This window comes from Cupressus sempervirens, chromosome 11 (genome assembly GCF_028749045.1).
Source record: "Cupressus sempervirens isolate cs-2001-9-10 chromosome 11, ASM2874904v1, whole genome shotgun sequence".
Lineage (NCBI taxonomy): Eukaryota > Viridiplantae > Streptophyta > Pinopsida > Cupressales > Cupressaceae > Cupressus > Cupressus sempervirens.
The window spans coordinates 420,016,684-420,042,266 of NC_143128.1; the positions used below are offsets into that span (position 1 = coordinate 420,016,684).

Sequence of the window (25,583 nt, forward strand, 5' to 3'; positions counted from 1 at the left end):
AACATTAGTGTTTTTTTGCTAGTGAGATAGTTGGCTATCAACAAGAGCCCTTCATGATTCTTTTTTGACAAAATAATGAATTCATGTCATCGTAAGATACTTGGGGTCTCTTTGACTGGCATCTAGGTTGGGAAGATAGATAGTGGTAAGAGAGAAGCTTTTTAAGATTCTCATCAAAGAGACATGTTCATATCAATGAGACATGCACAAGGTCCCTCTACTTCTTTTTGGTGGATGACTTATAGAATTTAGGAAGATTCTACATTTGGTGTCTTTGATATGTTTTTGTGCCTGATAAATTTATTTTTAGCATTTTTTATTTTTACTATTAATGGCCCATTTTGACTTCCAATAACTATGAGGTGGTTGGGGACTAAAAAATTGATGTCAATTTTCTCCTACGACCTTATGTATAATGTTTCAAGTGCATCCATTCTTATTTATCACTTGCAAGGCTACTTTTATACACCAATTTTTTATGAAGCTATCTCCTAGGCATGTGTTTTCCCTTCTATTTATAGGGAAATAATTTCCAAATTCCTTTCCATTTCCAATCTTTTGATATGGATCTTAACCAAAAACCTAGCAGTTTGCTTTATCTTGTCCCCTTCAAATAAGGTATGCATGTTGTTCGCCTTCAAGATGACATCATAGAGAGATTGGATGTTGTTGTATGCTACACATTCTGAGAGAAAATGCCATTCCATTTCAACCGCTCTAGACCTGCAAAATATGCAAATTCTCTGCTCCTAAGCCTCTTTGGGCCTCTTCCCTTTTCTTGTCAGTTGTGTCCCTAATAACCTTGCCTTTCCTTTAATAGCAGCCCCAAGATATGATTTTTCACCAAGTTCCTACTTAAATTAAATTCTTTAATATAATAGACTTTTTTCCTACTCTCTATCATTATTGTTCACATACATTAACTTCCGTCGTAAACATTCTTATGTCCGGAAGAAATAAAAAGTAAAATTTTTGCAATCTGGTGCAAGTGAAATCTACACAAATACGTATCAAATTTCTGGTGAAGAGGCCCGCGAGGCTTTTTCTCGGACCATTGGGAAGTTGAGCAACGAGCTTACAATTGCCATTCGAATTCGAGGTTTTTTTGGTTTAGTTTTTTGTAAGGGCCTGTAGCCTCGTGGAAGTTATAGTTTCATTTTTTATTTTACAGGCACGATAATGGAGGATGTATCAGAGATGGGCGAAGTAGGCGCGGAAGAAGGAGAAATCGTGGATGGAGGAGAGATCATCGAAAGGTCGCTGAAGCCGGCAGACTCGAGCATACACCCACTTGAGCATTCATGGACATTCTGGTTCGACAACCCAAGCGGCAAGTCAAAACAGGCTGCGTGGGGTTCTTCCTTACGCTCTGTTTACACATTCAACACTGTCGAGGATTTCTGGCGGTATGCACACCTCTACAACAACCCTAAAACTGGATGTTACGTTTACTCGCTTTCTGCTTTCTTCTTTCGCGTATCTGGGTGCAGACGATTTTCTATTCACTACCAGCATTTACGTTCACTCATTTCTGAGACACTCCAAAGGGAGTCAGTTTAAACTCAGTTTGTAATTCGGTTCATAGATTCTCGTTATGGGTTTTCCCCTATTTTTCTAATGGAGTGAGAGAATTCATATGAAATAACTGAAACTGTCAATTCCCGTTGATATGGTAGAGTAGAGGATAAATTCTTGTTGTGTTTGTCTCCTCGGTCATAATTACTTCCAAATTCACCGGACTCTTGCTCTCAAACTTGCAGGACGCGGTGCATTTTCAATTGGGTCATCACCATCCCAACAGCTTCACCCTACCAATAGATAACGCTCGTCTGGTAAATCTTCCCTCACTTGTGATTGTGAGGGATAAGTCACTTTTAGCTGTAAAAAATATCTCCACAATATAATCCCATTCTGAATTTCGCCAAAGTCAATAATACCCTTCATCAAGCTGCTTCTATTAAATCAGCATCTCGAAATGCTTGGTTATTTAGTAACGCAGATGAAAAATGCTTGGTTAGTAACGCAGATGAATCATCGAAGTCTCGATGTTAACATCTAATCAAGAAGTGGACTACTTTATATCATATCATCTTACAAAGTTTTAAAACTAAAGACAAAACTCCGTGAATCCAATTACAATATATTCAGCTGTGTTTTTGTCTTAGGAAAATTATTGAACAAACTTGTTCAACCTCCACAATTGGTGTTTCAACAAATCTAATTACTGAGACTATCGAGAATCAGTAAATGCTTGCTATCCTTCTCCTTTTCTAGCCCCTGGGATCATTCGAGAAGTTATACTTCACAATCATTTCTAGAAAAACCATATTATATTTCTTTGTAAAGTTTCTATTAGTTTAATTTGCTTTCGAACTATAGGAGTTACATTATAGTTAAAGTAATTGTATTCCCACACAATCCTCAAATTGTGAGAATACTAAAATAGGCCAATTGTGAATTCTGACCATGCCAACATAACCTGAAGTTCGTAGTGTTGATGATATGTAGCTTCTGGAGATATTTCCTCTGACAGTATTCTCTGTGATATGATTCTGATCATCCTCTCTTCTTGATGTGTTCTGCTGTTTGTTCTTCTTCATTCAAGTATTATTTTATATTCTCTGATGTCGTTTCATCAAAACAGCCAGTTGGATCTCTCTTAACTTGTAGTGGTCATCATGATATGGATGGTTGCCTGAAGTCTATGAAATGGTTTGTGTGTTGGCGTCAGTTGGAGTGGTGTCGCTGAGTTTGGTGTCATTTCATAAGTAACAGTTGAATCTACAGCTGGGTGTAAGTTTGTAATGGTAGACTTTTGATTGTCTTCAACAATGAAGAATCGCCCTCTTTAGCTTTCGGCAGTTTTGGTTCTGCCTTTTGAACAACATATTATAAATTCTGAAAGACACATTTTGTTGTGTGTAATGTATGTAATCAGGACTTTTGGTTGTTCATGGAGATCTTCTATTTTTGGCTGTCTTTATTGTCTCAGACATTTGTGATGGTGACTAGCATATAAGGTGTTTATATTACATTGTTTCTGTAGATTCAGTTTATTGCGAGGACTTTAAGAATCAGAATCTTATTATTATTATTCAGTTAAAGTGATTTTATAGTGTGGCTGGGCTTTTCCCTTCAAGTTAGAGGGTTTTCCTGGGGTAAAATTTGTGTTCTGTGTTTTAAGTTATCTATTTTGTGTACTGTGCTTTTCTGCTATAAAATTAACACATGCAATATTAAACTTGATGACATTTGACACTTCTCAGAAATTGCAGACTTCTCCAAGAAATGTGGAATGCTTCAGAATGTCTAAAGTGCATTGGAAAAGTTCCATGAGAATCATTTTGATTTTTAGTATTCATTGCCACTGTCAGAATTTCCTTTTGAAAAAGTTGGTGTTCTCTAACTCTAAGAAAGTTGGAATTTCTGCAGACACTGGAACAACCCCCCGAAATGGACCTTACAATATTCCCTGCCTAAAGGTCACTTGTTTTCAAGCAATCTCTACTCAATCATTGACTAATACTAGATAAAAATCTGAGACTCTAGTATCCCAGATTTATTTTGGAGGTTTGTGAATCTTTTTGTTTGATGTCCTATCTTGCATCAAATATCTTGCATCAAACCTACAAATGGAACCTCCCTTAGATTTTTAACTAAATCTGCATCACTCTTTGAAAAATCTATAAAAACATCTTTTGTTTTTACTTTCAGTGCCACTAATTTATGGCCATAACCATGCAGAACTGTGTTATCTTGCATTTGTCTCAGCAATAAACCACTGACATTTTTAACAAGATCATCTCTCATATTTTGCAAGTAAGAAGTTGTTTGTTTACCTGGGGCTATGATGGAAAATTTGGGATTAAGAGCTGTTAGTGATTGTAGCTGCAGGAGTCATGTTTTCTATACCTGCAAAAACTCCATCAGTGTACAGGTTGTATGAATGTGTTACCTATTCACTGCGATGCCTAATTCTTCCTTATGGTTGGGTGACTTAGACTGTGGAGAGTATTTGAATGTTTATCTACTTGAAGAGTCTTTTCTGTTGCTCAAGCTCATGTAACGTCATTTTCTTTGCAACTGTTGTTTGGTTGTGTGCCATCACAGTCAGGTATCTAAGCGGCCTTAATTCATTATGCCTGCATTCAATATTGAAGACTGATATTCTGGCATAACTTTGGGAATTCAAAGGATCTCATGTAATGTAACCGTTTATCATCATAGACACTCAAGTTTGTGACTGTTGAGTTGCTCAAGAAAATAAGTGTCATCGTTATGCAACGGAGAAAGCCAGCAGTGTTTTTCTTTGGTTTGTATTCTTCTGTGCTGAAAATCTAAGGTTGTTGATGCTGTTCTTTTGGAATAGAGAGATTGTTGTATTTCTTGTTAAGGCTATATTCTCAGATCAGGGTGCCAAGGTGGTTGCGGTAGAATAATATTGAGTCTTCAACATTGTTGATCAGTGTTGTACTTCTTCAATATTCAGTATTGTGTGAAGGAGATAGTGTGGGTGTGTTATTTATCATTTCTGTAGTCCTTCCAGTTGCAGATTTGTTATTTTAAAAGAGAGTTGGGTGTGAAGACTTGAAAGCTTGTGAAGTTTTGTATTTAGACTGATTTTTCAATAAAGTATCAATTTTTATTGTTCTATCTTATGATATTTTAGTTTGAAATTTAACATTGTATCAGAGTGGGTTCAAGGAAAGACTTAAAACCAGATTTTTTCAAGCTTTGAATCATTCTTTCTCTTCTAGTTTGATTCTTTCAGTTTTCAAAATGGTGAATGGGCTTAAAGTTGAAGATAGGCTGGATGGTGCTTTGAATTTCACATCTTGGAAGTCCAGAGTCCTTATTGCACTAGAAGAGAATGATCTCTTAAAATATATGAAGGAGGATGTGCCTGAGCCAACCGATCATGCTGAGAGAGCTCAATGGAAGAAGAATAACATTATGGCAAGCAAGATATTGATTGATTCTGCAAAGGATTATCTTGTGCCTATTATATCCAAATTGAATTCAGCTAAAGAAATGTTTGAGAGTCTTCAAAGCTTGTATGTATTCAATAATACCAGCAAAGCTCTGGTCTTGAGATGTCAACTCCTTCATATAAAGAAGCTAAGGAAGAATCAGTTATCTCCTTCTTCAGGAAAATTACAGAATTGAAAGATCAATTGATTGCCATTGGAGATACAATTGAAGATAAAGTCTTGGTTATGTTGGCCATTAATGGGCTCCCTCATTCTTGGGAGTCTTTTAATGGTAGAGATGAATTCCGCAAGTTTTATTTTTTGAGAGCTGATTGTATTCAAGAGGAATCAGTTAGAAGCAAAAGGAAATAGACAAAGATCTCATGACGAAGATCATGTTCTTGTTGTTCATGTTATTCATACATCTAAACAGAAGAAAGAAAAGAGAGAAGATAATTTTAAGAGGAGCAGATATAGGAATTCAAATTCAGCTCTTGAACCAAAGAAGAAGGATCTCTCTAGAATTCAATGTTTCAGATGTGAAAAATATGGTCACATTGCTAGAGATTGTTCAACGAGACCAAAACAGCAAGCTGCTACTTCAAATGTTGATGGTGCTTTACCTTAGAAAGAATCTTGTGACAATTTAGAGGGATTTTAATTTTAGGTGTTGTTGGTTCCCAAAACCGCAGATTGGAAATCCAAGAGCCTGCCACTTCTCCAATGGGACTTCTCAATCAGTTTTGGCCAACGAACGGGAATACTTCTTGATTCCCTTGCACTTCAGGCTTTGCTAAACCCAGGTGGGTAAACCTTCACCTTAAACACTAACTGTCTGGTTCAAGACTTTTCTATAGCGAATTTAAACTTCTGGAGTTCTTCGGCTAGCAAGGTCCTCAAACTCAATTAAAATGAAAATTGGATGCTGAGTGTTTGAATTGAATGAATCGTAAATATTTGTAAATAATGGATTTGATGTTTGTAGGAAGGAATATATAGATTTTCTGACTTCAATAATAGAAAGACAGTGCCTCTGCTCATCCGGGCAATAGAGTCAACTTCAGTGAATTTTCATGTACAACTTTATAATGTTTTACACACCTTATTGCCAACAATTAAATAATCAAGATGCGACAGATCAAATATATACGCAATCTTAAATTTAGTCTAGATTTAACTTTAACTCCTCTGGTAGGGAGACAAACTGGACATAGATACAGAAACAACTTAATAGTTCACAATATCCGTGATGATCAAATTTAAAATGCTAAATGACCATGTCCACTTATCCAACATTTAAATTGTACATAGAATTCCGAAAATAATTACAAAGGATGATTCATCTGCAGTTTAAATCTCCACGCCTTAAATAATAAATAAAGAACATTTTATTTTATTATTAAAATAAAATAATTGAATTTATATTACAAAGTCATATTGAACTCCTTATCCCTCCATACAATAATAAATATAAAATACTTTCTCCCCAGAATATGAATCTGAATGTTTTTTTGAATATGTCTTTTAGGTTCGATGTTACATCTCTTTATTTATATTTTGACAATCAAAAGAACGTGACCTTTAAGAATGAAAGGTCATATCTTTTAAAGTTGAATAATACCTTTCTTTAGCTATAATCGCACCTTTGATTGTTAAATCCTTCTATAATCACAGTCCATTAAATATACAATTATTTTATTTGCATATCCTAAGGATCATCGGGCAACAACAAATTGGCTATGGCATGACGCTACAGGATGGAAGCATCGTTTGAAAATTCCAACTCATCCAGTTTTCCTTCCAACCACGACAATTTTGCAAGATTTCATCCTTATCTTAAACTCAAAACATGATATGCCTCCCAATAAACATTGCGGAATCATCCTCAAATCAGACTTTCATACACGTTACATCCTTCCATTAACTCGTGTGTTACCAGAAGAGGAAATGGCAGATGATGAATTGTATATCCCTTTATGCGATTGAAACTTTCTCTAGCTTTCCATACTTGTGTCCTTCCGCAATGCGTAATAGTACCGATGACTTCGTCACCATTCTTTGTGCATCTTCTCACAAGCACCTTGTAAGAGCTTGCATAGGTTCATTACGTTGCGTATTTGCATCCTTTAATACCAGATTGGAGGCTTTAGTGCTTTCTTTGGCTCTTTTCTTGTATTTTACCATCCAACTCTTGAAGCAATTCATGTGCTTGTTCGGGTGCCTTCCAGCATGCCGTCTCTGCATATTTATTAGCAATGAAGACTTCTGGTGATTGACATATCTCGTGGTTAATTGATTCAACCTGTTTGTGTTGGAGGGAATACTGAATATTTTCATCGCATTTGTGTTTTGCCGCTGTCTAATGTTCTATCGCACATTTCTTTCATATTGTTCTTCATGTGCAAAGTCTTCATCATATTCTTCATATACCTCTTGATTTCTATCGTTTCTTCAAGGCATAAAGTTAGATGCATATCCTCATCCATCCGAATGTGATTTCCAAAATGACAATCATCGTTGAAGAAAATAGTACTCTACTATATTGCGAGAAGATTGGTTCCAGGCGCTTGGTAGGATTGCAAATTAGATACATTGAATAGTAGGGAGATATCTAATCCATCTGATAGCAATCTATTATTTCTTCCCAGAAAATTTGCACATGACAAAATAGATTGCTTTTATCGGGCCTTATTTTTGTGTATCAATCAGCATATGATTGATCTTCATATGAGATTCTCAGTATTTTGTTTGTAATATTATCCTTACATTTTTTAAGATGAGATATTTATCAAACAAGTTCTCTGCATACCTGCTTCCATCATGGCTTCCTCAAATCCTATATGAACCTCCATATCATGTTTTGGTTTTGACTGTTTATATCATGTGGTTTCATTATATATATTCAACATCACCATTTCAAATGGAAACCAAAATTTGCCAAATTTTAGAGTTCCATCAGTGGTGTCGAGGACATATGTCCCTTGTGGACATAATGAGATTCCAGCTATGTTTGGAGGAGCAGATCGAGCACCCATGCTTAGCATGATGCATGGTGAAATTGGGTGGCCCCAGGCCCTCCAAAACTGAACATAGGTTCTTCCCTCTATCAAACACTCGGTTTTGATCACAACACACTTTTAATCTTGTTGTATTAGTCACATCATTCTTATAGACAATAATCATTGCTTCATCAATACAGTCTTTATTTTTCATCTCATGTTTAGCCTTTGAGAAATCATAATGTGTACCATGGTCCTTGCTAAATCGAAGATCTTCATGCATTTGATCAATTGTACCTACATCAAAACGAGTTTCCTTTGTTTGATTTTCCTTTTGCACACAATCTGATCCATCGTCATAGTGAAGACATTGTATCTCCTCATAAACAAGTTTTGAGAATGGTTTATCTTCATCAACTGTTACTGCTTTTATATCAAGATCAGATGGGATACCTTCTAAATGCATATCATGAATTTCATCAACTTCATTAGGCCTACTACCTTATGGACTTGATTGTATGAACAAACCTCCTCAAATGATTGATTCAAAACCATGGAAAATGAGACCTATCCCCTTCCGGTTCTTCTTCATACAATGGATTCATTTCCTTCTTTTCATATGTCGTATGTTGTTCTACTTCATCCTCATTATATGATTCCTATGAATTACCATCTCTTTCTTCCAATACCTCTTGAGAATGCTCTAATCTATCAAGTTGCTCAACATGATGTTTCAAGAAAAGATTTGAGCCATTTTTCTCAACATGCTTCAGATATTCCAGATCTAACAAGGCTAAAATTTCCTCTACACTTAGAGAATCCTCTTGCTCATTTTCACATTCACTGTCATCTGTAGGCATATAAGTATCATCATGGGCTGATTCTCCTTCAGAATGTTCAAAATTTTCATCTCCATTTGAATTTGAAACTTCATTTGATTCGTACGTTAATTCAGTCTCGCATTTATTTTCCTCTGCAACTAGTTCATTATCGATAGGTTTGAGAAAGTTAAGAAATTGATGATCATATAAGAGGCCTAATTCCTATATCCTGTAGAGAAGATCAGACGATGGAGGTCTGTATTTTGAAGGTATTTCTTTATAGGCATTAAACATCCTTATAAAGAATTGTGTTGTAGATTCATCTTCTTTCTTTTCTAAATTCAAATATGTGTCTAAAGGAGATATATAACTTGGACTTTCATCCAATATTTGGAAGAGAAGCATCAAATCAGGATCTTTTGGCGAGATTCCCAACTCACAAAACTTTCTTATCAATTCCTTGCGTGAAGGCATGATGTTTGAAGGTACTTCCCAAAAAAATCCACCATCCTTATAAATAAGTGTGCCAATGTCTCGCCTTCATATCTTTTCAAATTGAAAAAGGCATCAAGTGGGTGTATGTCTACTTCCTCCATAGTGTAACATAGATCCGTTTCCTGATCATAGTACATATTCTCCATAGTACATGATTAAATCACTTCCTTCTGAGTCTTCTCCCTCAGTAGAGTTACCAACCGAAATTTTATTGAATAGAGTCACCACTTCTTTCGAGGAATGTATTGATCTTCTGGGTTCTCACTTTTAGCAGGTTACGCTTCCAATCAAACCGTTGCAACTGTTTTCTGATTTCGGTCTTTCGAAATTTGAAACTCTGGGTAACTTCACAACACCTGTTACGAGCACAACTCTCCCTAGTAGAGTCGCCAATCTGTTGGTGTACTTGGACGAGGAGAGTAATGCTTCTCAAAATCTCTTGTAAATCAAACTAGGTGAACTTTAAAAATATGTGATGGATAGTTTCCCAATAGAGTCGCCAATCTGTTGGTTCCCAAAACCGTAGATTGAAAATCCAAGAGCCTGCCACTTCTCCGATAGGACTTCTCAATCAGTTCTGGCCAACGAACGAGAATACTTCTCGATTCCCCTGTACTTCAGGCTTCGCTACACCCAGGCGGGTAAACCTTCACCTCAAACGCTGACTATCTAGTTCAAGGCTTTTCTATAGTGAATTTAAACTTCTGGAGTTCTCCGACTGGCAAGGTCCACGAACTCAATTAAAATGAAAACTGGATGCTGAGTGTTTGAATTGAATGAATTGTAAATATTTGTAAATAATGGATTTGATGTTTATAGGAAGGAATATATAGATTTTCTGACTTCAATAATAGAAAGACCAATGCCTCTGCTCATCTGGGCAATAGAGTCAACTTTAGTGAGTTTTCACGTACAACTTTATAATGTTATACACACTTTATTGCCAACAATTAAATAATGAAGATGCTACAAATCAATTATATACGCAATCTTAAATTAGTCTAGATTTAACTTTAACTCCTTTGGTAGGGAGACAAACTGGACACAAATACGGAAACAACTTAATATTTCACAATATCTGTGATAATCAAATTTAAAATGCTAAATGACCATGTCCACTTATTCGACATTTAAATTGTCTACAAAATTTCAAAAATTATTACAAAGGACGATTCATCTGTAGTTTAAATCTCCACGCCTTTAATAATAAACAAAGAACATTTTATTTTATTATTAAAATAAAATAATTGAATTTATATTACAAAGTCATATTAAACTCCTTATCCCTCCATACAATAATAAATATAAAATACTCTCCCCAGAATATGAATCTGAATGTTTTTCTGAATATGTCTTGTAGGTTCGATGTTACATCTCTTTATTTATATTTTGACAATCAGAAGAACGTGACCTTCAAGAATGAAAGATCATATCTTTTAAGGTTGAATAATACCTTTCTTTAGCTATAATCGCACCTTTGATTGTTAAATTATTCTATAATCATAGTCCATTAAATATATAATTATTTTATTTGCATATCCCAAGGATCATCGAGCAACAACAAATTGGCTATGGCATGACGTTACAGGATGGAAGCACCGTTTGAAAATTCCAACTCATCCAATTTTCCTTCCAACTATGACAATTTTGCAAGATTTCATCCTTATCTTAAACTCAAAACATGATATGCCTCCCAATAAACATTGCGGAATCATCCTCAAATCAAACTTTCATACACGTTGCATCCTTCCATCAACTCATGTGTTACCAGAAGAGGAAATTGCGGATGATGAATTGTATATCCCTTTATGCGATTGAAACTTTCTCTAGCTTTCCATACTTGTGTCCGTCCGCAATGAGTAATAGTACTGACGACTTCGTCACCATTCTTTGTGCATCTTCTCACAAGCACCTTGTAAGAGCTCGCATAGGTTCAGTACGTTGTGTATTTGCATCCTTTAATACCAGACTGGAGGCTTCAGTGCTTTCTTTGGCTCTTGTCTCGGATTTTACCATCCAACTCCTGAAGCAATTCGTGTGCTTGTTTGGGTGCCTTCCAGCATGCCTTCTCTGCATATTTATTAGCAATGAAGACTTTCGTTGACTGACGTATCTCCTGGTTAATTGATTCAACCTGTTTGTGTTGGAGGGAATACTGAATATTTTCATCGCATTTGTGTTTTGCTGCTGTCTAATGTTCTATCGCACATTTCCTTCATATTGTTCTTCATGTGCAAAGTCTTCATCATATTCTTCATATACCTCTTGATTTCTATTGTTTCTTCAAGGCATGAACTTAGATGCATATCCTCATCCATCTGAATGTGATTTCCAGAATGACAATCACCGTTGAAGAAAATAGTACCTACTGTATTGTGAGAAGATTAGTTCCAGGCGCTTGGTAGGATTACAAATTAGATACACTTAATAGCAGGGAGATATCTAACTCATCTGATAGCAATCTGATATTTCTTCCCAGAAAATTTGCACATGACAGAATAGATTGCTTTTACCGGGCCTTATTTTTGTGTATCAATCAGCATATGATTGATCTTCATATGAGATTCTCAGTATTTTGTCTGTAATATTATCCTTACATTTTTTAAGATGAGATATTTATCAAACAAGTTCTCTGCACACCTACTTCCATCATCGCTTCCTCAAATCCTATATGAACCTCTATATCATGTTTTGGTTTACTGGGCCTTATTTTTGTGTGTCAATCAGCATATGAGATTCTCAGTATTTTGTCTGTAATATTATCCTTACATTTTTTAAGATGAGATATTTATCAAACAAGTTCTTTGCATACCTGCTTCCATCATGGCTTCCTCAAATCCCATATGAACCTCCATATCATGTTTTGGTTTTGACTATTTATATCATATGGTTTCATTATATATATTCAACATTACACTTCAAATGGAAGCTAAAGTTTGCCAAATTTTAGAGTTCCATTAGGTGCAAAGATCAAGAAAAAATAATTGGTGGTTTGTATTTTATTAGCACAATATTCAAGTTATTGCATATTAAATTATTTACTCTTTAATGCTGAATAGTTAAAGATTAGCTTGTTCTTTAAGTTTGTGACATATTTAGTATTATATGAATGTTTAACACAGTCTAAAAACTCGATATCGGCAATATCTTGGCCAGCCCAAAATTTTTGAAAAACTTAGAATCGGGAAAAACTCAGTGAAAAATTTGGCGATAAATCGGCACTTTTACCGAACATTTGAAAATATACAATCTATTAAAATATTCTTAACACACATATATACACCAAATTTGTAGAACATATAATAATTTGACATAGCCCCCATACTTTAATCAATATTTTAAGTTAAATAGTATTCAATGATTCATTATTTTAATAATTTAATAAAATTCTTATTGAATTTATTAATGTAATAAATATTATTAATAAAAGTATTAAAATTATACTCTTTACTAAATATTTAATAATTATTAATATACACTTACAAGGTATAAATAATAATCCTAATAATAAATACCAAATTAAAGTTGATGGTAAATGAAACCTTCTCAGTAAATAAAAATGAAACCTTATGAACAAAAAATTAAAAAAAAAAAAACATGAGAGACTCGTCTTCCTCAACCACTATTGCGACGATCTCACTCAGGGTAGGAGGAGATGGCACTTCGCTTGTGACGATCAACAAATAGCACCCCCTTCTATGAACCCTTCGCGAACGAAGTTAGGAGATCACAGGCCATAGATAACATATTGACGATTTTTTTCCCATTTTCTTGCGTGATTTGGTGAGATTTTCCGGAAAACACTGCTGCCTGAAAATCATTATATCGTTGCCGATATTTGCAGCGATAAAATTGTCCACCAATTTGGCCTGCGATATATTGCGAGATTCGCGATATCTCGTAGAGTTTTTGAACTAAACTTTAACATAGTCTTTCTTCTATGGTTTTGTTATAGACATTAAAGTGTTAAAGATTTTCCCAGAAATAATGACAAGCAACAATAAAGAACATAATAATAAAAATAGGCACAAAGGACACAAGAAATTATCTTGGGAAAACCCTTCAACTTGAAGGGAGAAAACTCAACCACACTAGAGAAATCTCTCTTTTATTAATAATTGAAGTTCAAGTACAATGCTTTCCATTTGATGTGATATTTATTGGCACAAGACAATCGTGAATATATATAGAATTGAAAAGACCCTTCATATCACAGTCGAAGGTCTATTCAATTTCCAAATACAAGTCTCTTCATATATCGAAACACATTCTTCTTCTCATGACACATGTCTCTTCATATAATATTATCTCAAATATTGTCATAAATATCTTCTCCAGCTGTTGACATAATAGCAAAAGTAGAGATAACGATCTATATCGCAGTTACTCTTCAACACTCTCTCTTGGCAAGAGAGATATCTTTAGTATGATAGACACACATGGCTATAACCAAAGATGTCAATGATAAATTCTCATTGCATAGATTCTCATTAAAACATGTTATCTCAGCATAACATAATTCACCATAGTAGCATAAAAATAAAGTCATGGAGTCACACACATGATTTCCACCATGCTCATTGTAGAAGGTGGAGTGAGGGCTTTCATCTCATACTTCTCTCAGAGAAGATTGCATTTGCACATGCCTACTCGCAGAAGATGGTCCATCATACCTACTTGCAGAGGGTGGAAAATCTCCTAGAATGCATTTACAGCATGCCTACTCGCAGAGGGTGGGACAAGGGATTTCATCTCGAACTTCTCTCGCATAGAACTCATTAATAAGGGATTTCATGTTGAACTTCTCTTTCATAGAGAAGAACTCATTAACAAGGGATTTCACCTTCAACTTCTCCTTCTCAGAGAAGAACTCATTAACATGTACAAGAATGACTGAGATTCTCTCTCAATAGACTCCTTCTTAGCAGGGACAACTTTGATTACCACAATAAGATAGCTGATTCCAGGTAACTTTAGAAGTTACATTGCCACATAAGCTTGCAAAGAATTAGATGCAACCTCTTTCTAAATCCAAATAGTCTCCCTCTGAATATCATTTCTTGTATATGATATATCTTTTTTAATGAAAATATGCATCATCAATTCAATCCAAGATTGCTCGCAGCATCCCAATACAGTCTGCATTCCTTTGCATATAATTTCTCATTATCTTATTGCGTCCTGATCCGTCCTACAACCCAGAGAGATTAATAATAAGTTAATAATAACTCATAAAGTCAACCTATCATAGAGATAAATACAAAAGTGTACACTATTTTCAGTTATATAACAAAATTTCATAATCATAGAATACTTATCTCTTTGTAGTGAGATCTATGAAAGAAATTGCTACCTTGTATTTAACACACATGGACTTCCGTGTAGGCCCAACAAAGATGATACCAAATCATAATTGACGTGAAATCCAGGAAGGCAGAAATATATTAGAACAAAAATACTAAAATCTCTGCAAAAGATTGTTTCAAGTTACAATTTCTTTGAAGTCGCATAAAAATGACACCGATAGAGACTTTAATAACCAGATAACCAAAGTTCTTGGGAATATGTCTTTTCAAACAAGAAACAATATCCTAAAAAAAGAGTATCAGAAACTACATAATTAAATATCAAAACAACTCATATGAAGAGTGCATGCTGAAAACAAGTTTAATACCCCTCAACACTTTTAAGAAAGGCCAGAATAATCTTCAGATTTGAGAGCTGAGAAATTACAATACTCAGGGTATCCGCTAACATGCAACACTCAGAATACCTGCTTTTTCATATCAATCACAAATGAAGAGACGAAAATATGTTAAAAGAAAGAATGATAAAATTCTTTATATACCCAAAGCAAATAGTATCACAAACTACATAATTAAATATCAAAACAACTCATATGCAGAGAGCATGCTAAAAACAAGTTTAATACCCCTCTCAACTTTTAAGAAAGACCAGAATAATCTCCAGAATTGAGAGCTGAGAAATTACAATACTCAGGGTATCCGCTTGATGGAACTCTAAATTTTGGCAAATTTTAGAGCCCAATACACCATGGCAAAGAGAATCTTAAGATCTTACCTACTACTTATATTTAAACAATATGCTTCAAAGCAACTAAAGGTCATGATCAGCGGAATGTGGAAAAGGAAACCGGTTCATATGCACGCATTTCAGCACTAAACAAAGTATCTGATATCAAACATGTCATGAAGAACTTCCAAACCATTATCCAAGATGCAAAAACAACGTTTCAGAATATAAGGATATACATTTGTGCATCAAGTTGTTTGAACAGTTGAAGTCCTATGAAGGTCTTTATTTGTATGAATAAGGAATAAAATTTCTAAAGAGACTAGAACTGAGCTATATGTTGGAATATTGTCATTTATGGTTTACATTTCAAAGTACTAAGGAGTCAATATATGAAATACTGAACTGCATTCTACAGAGACATAACATATAGCCAGCATGCTATAATAAAGACATATAAGTTGATGAAGACATGGACATGCAAATAAAGATAATAATCCAGGTTACCTATCATGTCTGGAGTGCAGCAGTCTGTGGAGTTTTTTATAATATTGTATGTAGTAGAACAAATATATACAGCAAATGGTGGAATTCATTGAAAAGGAAATGCTGGAGACTTTGGGGGATATGCTACAGCTATAGCTTTGCCTGGGCAGCGATATGATCATAGCATAGAAGTCTTGGCAATTAGTGTTGGTGCTTGCATATTTGGCTGAGTATTTCCCTACCGTAATACTAATACAGATTATTTTGAAGAGACATATACACAGAGTAGCATCAACATCATTGATAGCATACTGGAGATTTACAAATAAAGATAAATGAATCACTATCAATAATAATAAGCGATTCTATTGTGGTCTGCACATGAGGATGAGAAAGCATGGTTATTATCACATCTACCAAGACCAGGCCCGACACAAAAATAGATGCCATATACAAGGAATTCGATGGCGGAATCTGGAATCAACGCTCCAATAGAAGCAGACAATATGCCATAAGGTATTGAGTATGGATGAAAAAGTAAATAGCAAGATATATATTGCAAACGTGATTCCTTGCAAACATTGAGGGCTGGTGGCATATAAAATGTCCGATGAATATATTGGTCAATGGTGATACCATACAGAGATTAATGAAATTGAAATCTATTGATGTCAGTTTTGTAACACTGCATAACATATAGCAATTGAACACTTGATATGGGATATCAAACGCTCAATTCCTCTCTTGAAAAGTTAATACCGTGGATACTAACTCAGTTATCGATGTGATTTGTTGGTAATCATGTAGGCGGCCTTACGTTGTTCATTCAAGGATGACTTGGGTTTTGGGATGATGGTGACGATTTTGTATGAGTGCCAGGTGATGTTGATGGTGGTGATGATGGGGGTTTGTCTACCAATGATGATTCTCCTTACTTCCTTCCTTAAAGCTCCAAATACTAAACTACTCACTGCTCTACTCCTACTCCTATGAATGGAAAGATTAGCAAATGGAAAGGGATCGAATCTAATGAAAGTTTACCAACGGCTCTACGTCCATAGATGCAATGATTCAAGGGAAAAGGACTAGTTTACCACGCAAGGCTTCCCAACAAGCCGCTAGGATGCTAGTGGCCTAGTTATAGATCCCTATCAAACGTCCACTAATATCGGCATGCAACTATTCATCTACTCTTACTTAACAACCTTCTTGAAATAAAATCTACTTGAACAACTTCAAAGGAAATCTAACTTTAACTATTGGAAGTAGAAACCATGCAATAACATCAAATGTTCTTAATCACCATGCAAGTCACAACAATGATAAAGAGAGGCAATTTTGGTATTATCTTAGCAACAATTTTCTCCGACCCTTTACAAATGAGAGCAAATGGCCTTATATAGAGGCCAAAATTACAACCAATGGTAGAGATTAAGAGGCGAAACCAACGATCTAAATTGAATCCTAGAAACCCTAATTAGAGTTGCCACCCCATTAGCCAATGAGAAGATGCCAACTCATGAATGGACAAATGAAAAAAAAGGAAAAGTGGCAACCAATGAGAAGGCATCAAAATGGTAGCTAATCAGAATCAAAGACCTATCCTACCCAAGAAGAAGGAGAATTTGCAATTAAGCCCACTTTTCATTTTGCAATGCAATTTTAAATTTTTTCCAAAATAAATTATATTCTCTAGCATCCAAAATTGATTTTCCAATTTAATTTCACTATCACAAAATTTTCTCTTTTCACCAAAAAATTCAAGATTTTCCAAAACAATTAAATCTAAAAAAATTTCATTTTGAAAATGCTCAAGTCTATGCAATTATATCCAATTTTCAAAATTCGTTTAAGTCCCAAATCTTTTGCAATTTTATCCTGCCGAATATTATTCTAACCATCAAAAAATATGTTATCTTTGAAATTTGTTTGGCCTAAGGATAAAATTACATGCTTTGGAAAATCAAGTTAAGATCGGGTGGCAAAATAAATCCAACCACCTCCCTCCTGGCCCGAAGGTGTCCAAAGTGTAAAATTTTCAAACCAAAACTTTTTGGACAACTCCAAAAAAATTGCTTAGGCAACGAAAAAAGGGGATCCCCAAAATTTTGGGGCGATGGTGTGAAAACCTCACAACAAAATTGAAAAACTATCAAATATAGATGTCATGGGAATATGGTTGGCATGAATTGATAGATTGAAGCCTCAAACGATTAGCAATGACCATCCACGTCAGATTTTTGTGCCTTCATGAATCGAAAGAGACCTATACAGAATAACCACCATGTCTGAGCAATAATAAAAGGAGCATATAAATATGATTGGTAGAGACCCGATATGCAAATAGATAATTTACTGGCTTCCAAATCACAGGTCAATTATATAAAGAGTTCGAAGGCAAAGGATCAATGTGAGGTCTGACGGTGAATAATCGTTGCACAACTTTGATATATTTTTTAGGAATGTTTCAGATAATGTTTCTAAGAGAATATGAAAAGAGCCCAATAATCATAAAAGATAAGATTAAATAAAAGGGAATTGATTAAAATGAGCTAAGGGTGCGATTAAATTAAAAATAATTGTTATTGAAAAAGTGCTATTTAAGAGATGACTTTTTGAAAAGTTGTATCCTCCATTGGGTAGCATATATATATGAGTTATATTGTTGTAAAAGTATAACAAGATATATTTGACAAGAAATATTTATAGATTCATTTGTAATTCAAATATTTTATTTTAATAATAAAATAAATTGTCCTTTGTTTATTTTTATTGAAGGCATGGAAATTTAAACTGCAGTTGATTCATCCTTTATAATTATCTTTAAATTCCGTAAACAATTGAAATATTAGACAAGTGGACGTGGTCATTTAGCATCTTAAATTATAAATATGATCATCATAGATATAGTGAAATATTAAATTGTTTTTGTATTTGTGTACAATTTGTCTCCCTACCAAAGGAGTTAAAATTCAATCTGGACTAATCTAAGATTGCGTATGTATTTGATTTGTCACATCGTAATTATTAAATTGTTGACAATATATGTGCATAGAATTTTATAAAGTTGTACATGAAAATCTTCATTTTAGTTGACTCTGTTGCCCAAATAAGCGAAGGCACTAGTCTTTTAAATCATTGAAGTATTATTGGATTTATATTTGAAGTCAGAAAATCTATAATTTCCTTCTTACAAACCTCAGATCCATTATTAGAATATCTTATACAAAACATTTAATTATTTCAAATTCAGTTTCATTTTGATTGAGTTCGAGGACATTGCCAACCGAAGAACTCTCCAAAGCTTAAATTCGCTATAGAAAAGCTCTGAACCAAGTGATCAGGTTCGAGGAGAAGGTCTACCCGCTTGGGTGCAGCAGAGCCCAAAGTGCAAGGAAATTAAGGTGATTCTTGTTCCTTGGCCAGAATTGATTGCGGAATCCTATTGGAGAAGTGGCAAGCTCTTGGATTTCCAACCTGCGGGTTTGGGTACCAACACCGCTAACATGCAACACCCAGAATACCCGCTTTTTCATATCAATCACAAATGAAGAGAGGAAAATATGTTAAAAGAAACAATGATAAAATTCTTTACCCTCCCCAGAAAAACTCGATTACAGTACATCTCACTGTTATAGAAAAAAGAAACAAAACACCGAAAAGAAATGACCATCGAACCCAATCTAGTTGACTCAACATGGAACACGTGCAACTAAAAAATAACACAACCTATATTGAAGGATAAAAAACCTGAACGCTTGTAATTTCCTTTGTCCCAATTTTCAATCTATAGCTTTTATTTGGCAATGAGTATAGAGGAAAATACATGATATAGACATTTGGGGCTCTTTGTAATGATTTTCGTCAAAGTCGAGGTGATTTTGATTGCATAATGACATTGTTTTTTCCCTCAAAGTTTCCAATGCAGTCCAAATGGGCCTGCTACAATTCTCAATTTTGCATTGACATACAAAATCCATTTCTAAATTAAAGCGATTGGACTCGACACTTGGCCTGGGAAGACCATTTTCTCTTACGCTTAAACTATCTCATTCAGCATCCCCTACTCATAAATATTTTTCAGTTAAAAACTAATAAAACATGGCCATTTGTATTGAAAAAAGTGTGAGAATAGACAGTTATGTGGAGAGAAGTAAATTACCATTTGTCCACCATAGCAGCAAATTTGGCAACTTCTGCCCCTTTTAAAGAATTGTTGAGCCTAGAGGAGGCGTGGAAGCGTAATTCCTGCCAGTGTTTTGGTAGAAAAGGAAAAAAAAGGATACAAATGCCCTTCCTGTTCCCATAATGCTCCTGTGCATGGCCATTATCGCCTTAAAATTATAATTCAAAACCTCGATTCTAGTTTTTAAAAAAAAAAAAAAATCTTCAAAATTGGCTGCGTGGCAACTTGTCCCTGCCAATGCCATTGTTGTGATTTTGACAACTAAAAATAAGTCCCTCCAACATTTACAGATAGCCTAAAACATTTATAAAATTAGCAACAGATACATTAGCTATTGAAAAAAAACTTCCTTAACTGCTGTTATCTAACCCACTCTGCTACCATGTTAAAGATTTGCCCAGAAATAATGATAAACAACATTAAAGAAAATTAGAATAAAAAAAAACCCTTCAACTTGAAGGGAAAAACCCAACCACCAAAAAATTCTCTCTTTTATCAATAATAGAAGTTCAAGTACAATACTTTCTTCTTGATGTGATATCTATTCACACAAGGCAATCATGAATATATATACAATTGAAAGACCCTTCATATCGCAATCGAAGGTGCCTTCAATTTCCAAATACAAGTCTCTTCATATTTCCAAATGCATGATTCTTTGAATGACACATGTCTCTTCATAGAATATTATTGCAAATATTATCATAAATATCTTCTCCAACTGTTGACACAATAGCAAAATCAGAGATAAAGATCTCTATCGCAGCTACAATCTTCAACATAGAGTAGATGTATTTGATATCATTTTCTTGATATTGTAAATGAAATTGGTATGTTGTTTTATCATATATGATAACTGTATGACTTCCAGATCGGGCTGGCTGAAGTCTCCTATGATCATTGTTTCATGTAGTTTGAACTTTGTATTGCTGTGAAAATGTAGTTGCAAATGGAAAATTGAGACAAGAAAACTATAAGCTGGAACACCTTCTCTCATTTTTGTGATAATTGATCAGACTTATTGGTTTCTGTAGAGTACATAAGTGCAAATCTTACGCCCTATTTTCTTGAGCATGATTTGCTGTGAATAGATACAGTACCGGTTCCAGATTATCATGATTGATGAGTGCTGTTTTATATTGTTTCAGATAGTCAAAATGGGAGTATGTTGGCCGTCATTAGACATTACAGTGGTATAATTCAAGATTTATATAACTGGCATTTTTAAGGAAACCTTGACATTATATAATTTAGTTGCTGAACATGGAAGCCAGGCCTCATCTACAGAGGCACTATATTTTCATCTGGTATGAGTTCTGGGCAAGAATGTACAAACAGTGAGCTTGTATCTGGATGTGACTGCTCTGTGGGTTCCTTCTCTGCATTGGGGTAAGCATGATTGGTATATTGTCTGGTTCAAGTGTGCAAATTCTGTGTAGTGATTTTTCCTTCATATTGGGTTAGAGATTCAAAGGGAGCTTGAGTGGCAGATGGAGAGTGCCAAATTCTTTGCAGATGATTACCAAGCTCGAGTAGTAGCATAGCTCAACTGTAATTTATTGTGATAATCAAAGCTGTGAGAATGCTGCTCTTTCTGAGAGGGAGTTTGTGTTGAGAGGGAGTGTCGAGTTTGTGTTGAGAGGGAGTGTCAACATTAGTTGCTCCTTTAATGTGTTGCAATGCATTTTTTCTCTGTGATAGACAAATTTGAGGTGAAAGCTCTTGTAATGCATTTTTCTTTGAAAGGGAAAAATTTAAGGTGAAAGCCCTTGTAATGAATTTTTCTCTAAGATAGAAATTTGAGGTGAAAAACCTTGTTGCTCTTTCCACTCATGGCAGTAGCCATAGTGCGATGTTGAGACCCCATGACAACATCATGTTGAGTGACTTTGTGATGTGAGCTTGTGTTTATTTCACACATGGGAGTAGCCATGGTGAACATCATTTTGAGTAACCCCATGATGCTATCACATTAAGGGAATTCAACATGATGTTCACCATGGTGAACTACTTGTAACAACTTTAAAAGAGATTTTCACCATGCTATCATATTTTATTTTTTGATTTTTTTGGATTTTCATTTTAAAAGAAATCTCTCGTCTCAAATCTAACGTTGAAAGATCATTCCTCGTCAATTTCTGCTCTGAATTTTCAAGTTGATCCAAGAATGAAAGTCATTCAAGCCCTCCTAGCGCCAAATAATGTTGATGTCAGTTTTCTACCACTACATAACATATAGCAATTGAATACTTGATATGGGATATCAAACACTCGATTCCTTTTTTTGAAAAGTTAATACTCATGAAGACATGAGAAAAACTCCAATGTTCCTTACACCTGTGGATACTTACTCAGTTATCGATGTGATTTGCTGGTAATCACGTAGGCGGCCTTACGTTGTTCATTCAAGGATAACTTGAACTTTGGGATGATGGTGATGATTCGGTATGAGTGCTAGATGATGTTGGTGGTGATGGAGGTAATAATGCTCTAATGAGATTTACCTCCCTAACTTTCTTAGAATGAAATCCGACTACTCAACTACTTACTACTCTACTCCTACTCCTACGAATGGAAAGATTAGCAAATGGACGGGGATTGAATCTAATTAAAGCTAATCAGCGGTTCTACCTCCATAGATGCAATGATTCAAGGGAAAATGACTAGTTTACCACACAAGGCTTCCTAACAAGCCGCTAGGATGCTAGTGGCCTAGTATATAGATCCCTATCAAACATCCACTAATATCACCATGCAACTATCCATCTACTGTTACTTAACAACCTTCTTGAAATAAAATCTACTTTAGCAACTTCAAAGGAAATCTAATTCTAACTATTGGAAGTAGAAACCATGCAATAACATCAAATGTTCTTAATCACCATACAAGTCACAACAATGATAAAGAGAGACAATTGTGGTATTATCTTAGCAACAATTTTCTTCAACCCTTTACAAATGAGAGCAAATGGCCTTATATAGAGGCCAAAATTACAACCCATGGTAGAGATTAAGATGCAAATCAGCGATCTTGATTGGATCCTAGAAACCCTAACTAGGGTTGCCACCCCATCGACCAATGAGAAGATGCCACCTCATCAATGGACCAATGAAAAAAAAGGAAAAGTGGCAACCAATGAGAAGGCACCAAAATGGTAGCTCATTAGAATTAGACACCTATCCTACCCAAAAAGAATGAGAATTTGCCACTTGGCTTACATCAAATGATCTTCTAATATAGTTCTACCGTTTTCTTTCATCTTTTTAGCCAAAGCAATGAACTTGGCTAGCTTGTTGTTGACTTCCTTCATGGGAGGGCAAAGTGTATGTTTCATCTTGAGCTTAGCTGAATTCATCATGTTGCTTGTTGCTTGCAGTGTTTTCTCATGATCCTTCTCATATTCTTTCGCGTATCCGGTAAAGGCATTGAGAGAGGCAAGGGTGCTCAAATGTTTCTTCTTGATGGCAACCTTCTCTAACTCATCCAATCTTGATCCAAATTTTCTCATTGATGTTCTCCTCTTGTCCACTTGAATTATCCCTTTGGTCTCTAGCCTCAAATATTTTCAAATCACTTCCTCCAAATTTGCTCTTCCTTGAAATTCACTATTCGTTGACATTCACTTTTCAATTTTCACCACCTCTAAATCAAATAAAAGAGGTAGGGCCCCATATAGAATTGCTTTTGATTTTCCACTGTCCTAAGTTGCAATTCTAAATTTTCACTTATAATCCTAGCCCAATGAAATCTTCTCTTCCCATTTTCAATTTCATCAATAAAATAATAAATCCAGTTCTCGAATTGCATATCTTGAGCTAAGCCCATGATTCGGCTGAGAAGCACAATGAGATTGCCATACTCTGATTTGAAATCTAACATGGTGAGCCTTGATGATCTGGTAACTCCCTTCTTGCCTTCGTATAACTAATTCTGCTTTAGATGAATGAAGAAAGCCTCCTGATTATCCTGAAATGACCTGGCTCCCTGATCCATCATTACCACTGTCATGCCTTTGTACTGGGGGATATTAGATGCTTCTTTGACCACTTGTCCACCAATGTTGGCTAACACTCTCATCCCTTCATCAAAAATGATGGACTTAGTAACAATATCAAATTGGGATGCACACTCCATTACCAATTTTGGACAAGGCAAGGTAGGGGGGAAGGTTGCTGCGTGTACAATTCCGCTCTTGTAGATTTTTTTGGTCATGGGGGATTGTCCTTCCTTCAATTTGTCCTTTAACTGAATCTTGTTCATTGTACCAATATTGGTGTCACTTATTCGCCTCACTTTCGAGAAGAAGGTGGTCTTAGGCATCATGTCTTCCTTGTCTTTTTTGGTATTCATTCCCTTTGGGTTCTTGCTTGCACTAACATCTACCATCCTAAAACACTTATTTTTGCCTCGCCAAGTCCTATCTCTACGCTTATCAATCTCCACCCTTCAAACTAGGGGTGGGACTACCACTTATTTCTGCCGCTTCATTACATTAGGATGGACTACACTTATATCTCCCAACTTCAATCTTAGGGTGGTCTAGCTTATTTTTGCTTCGCCAAGTGTCCTATCATGGAATCTACACTTATCTGTCCAAACTTCAACCTATCAATTGAATGATGAAGTGATGGATGATGAATGCAAGAAGAATATAAGGGAAATGAACCAAGCAAGAACAAGGAGTGGAATCCGCTGTTAAACCAATCTTCACCTCTAAAATGAATAGAATTTTACCTTAATTTTGTCTTTACCAATAATCGGGCCCTCTTTAAGTTTGGATCAGATCTCAGAAATTTCAAGCCTCCTTGCAAATAATGATGCCCGTAGCAAAAATCAGAATTTTGGCCTCCTTGAAATTGCCCACATTCGCCAAAATCAAACCCTTGGATCACATGGCCTCTTCACCAACAAAATCGCTCAAATTTGGAAATTGAAATTGCAGCCTTTGGAAAGAAAATCAGACCCCAAGAAAAATCGCCTAAGCAAGAAAATTTCAGATCTACTCCAAAATCTGACCTAGGGCAGAAATTCGCCCGAGATAGAAGAAGAAAAATGCCACCAAGCAAGGAAAAATCTGCCCAAATAAGAAAATCGCCTAGGCTGGAAATTGTCTCTGTCAGAAAAATCGCCCAACACATGAGGAGGAGGAAGGTGGAATGAGGGAATGAGAGAGGGGGGAGCCCCTCTTATATGAAAATTTCTATGTCCCTCCAAGTTGGCTGACTTGCCCTGGAGGAAAGCAAAATTAAATTAGCATCTTTATTAATGGCCTAGATTTAAATGCCATGCTAAAATCACTTAGCTCAAAGTGAAATTAGTCCATTTAATTGTCGGTTGTGATCAAAAATTGCAAAATAAAACAAGGAAAGCCTAGGAGATGCCAAAATTTTCATTTAACAATGTTTTGGCAATTGAAATATCATTAAAATCGAATTTAGCAAGCTAAATTGATTTTCAATTTCAATTTACCAATTTCTTTTAATATTTAAAAAATGTTTTAGGCAATATTTCAACCAATTTAATGAGATTTTGCAATTTAATCCACTTTCAATTTGCAATGCAATTTTAATTTTTTAATCAAAATAAATCATT

The 25,583-nt window shown here is 35.2% G+C and overlaps 1 protein-coding gene across 2 annotated transcripts in view; it reads left to right on the forward strand.

Moving 5' to 3' along the window:
• Positions 1-1,029: 1,029 nt before the first annotated feature.
• LOC149530232 (eukaryotic translation initiation factor 4E-2-like) overlaps positions 1,030-25,583 on the forward strand; it is a 48,899-nt gene continuing 24,345 nt past the window's right edge. Inside the window, exons 1-2 of one of the 2 annotated variants that reach the window (XM_089808456.1) lie at positions 1,030-1,099; positions 1,172-1,406. In XM_089808456.1, the coding sequence (XP_089664582.1) occupies positions 1,180-1,406 (227 nt within the window). In that variant the 5' untranslated portion in view covers positions 1,030-1,099; positions 1,172-1,179. The remainder of the gene's footprint in view (positions 1,100-1,171; positions 1,407-25,583) is intronic. The other variant, XM_089808457.1, reaches the window with a different exon arrangement.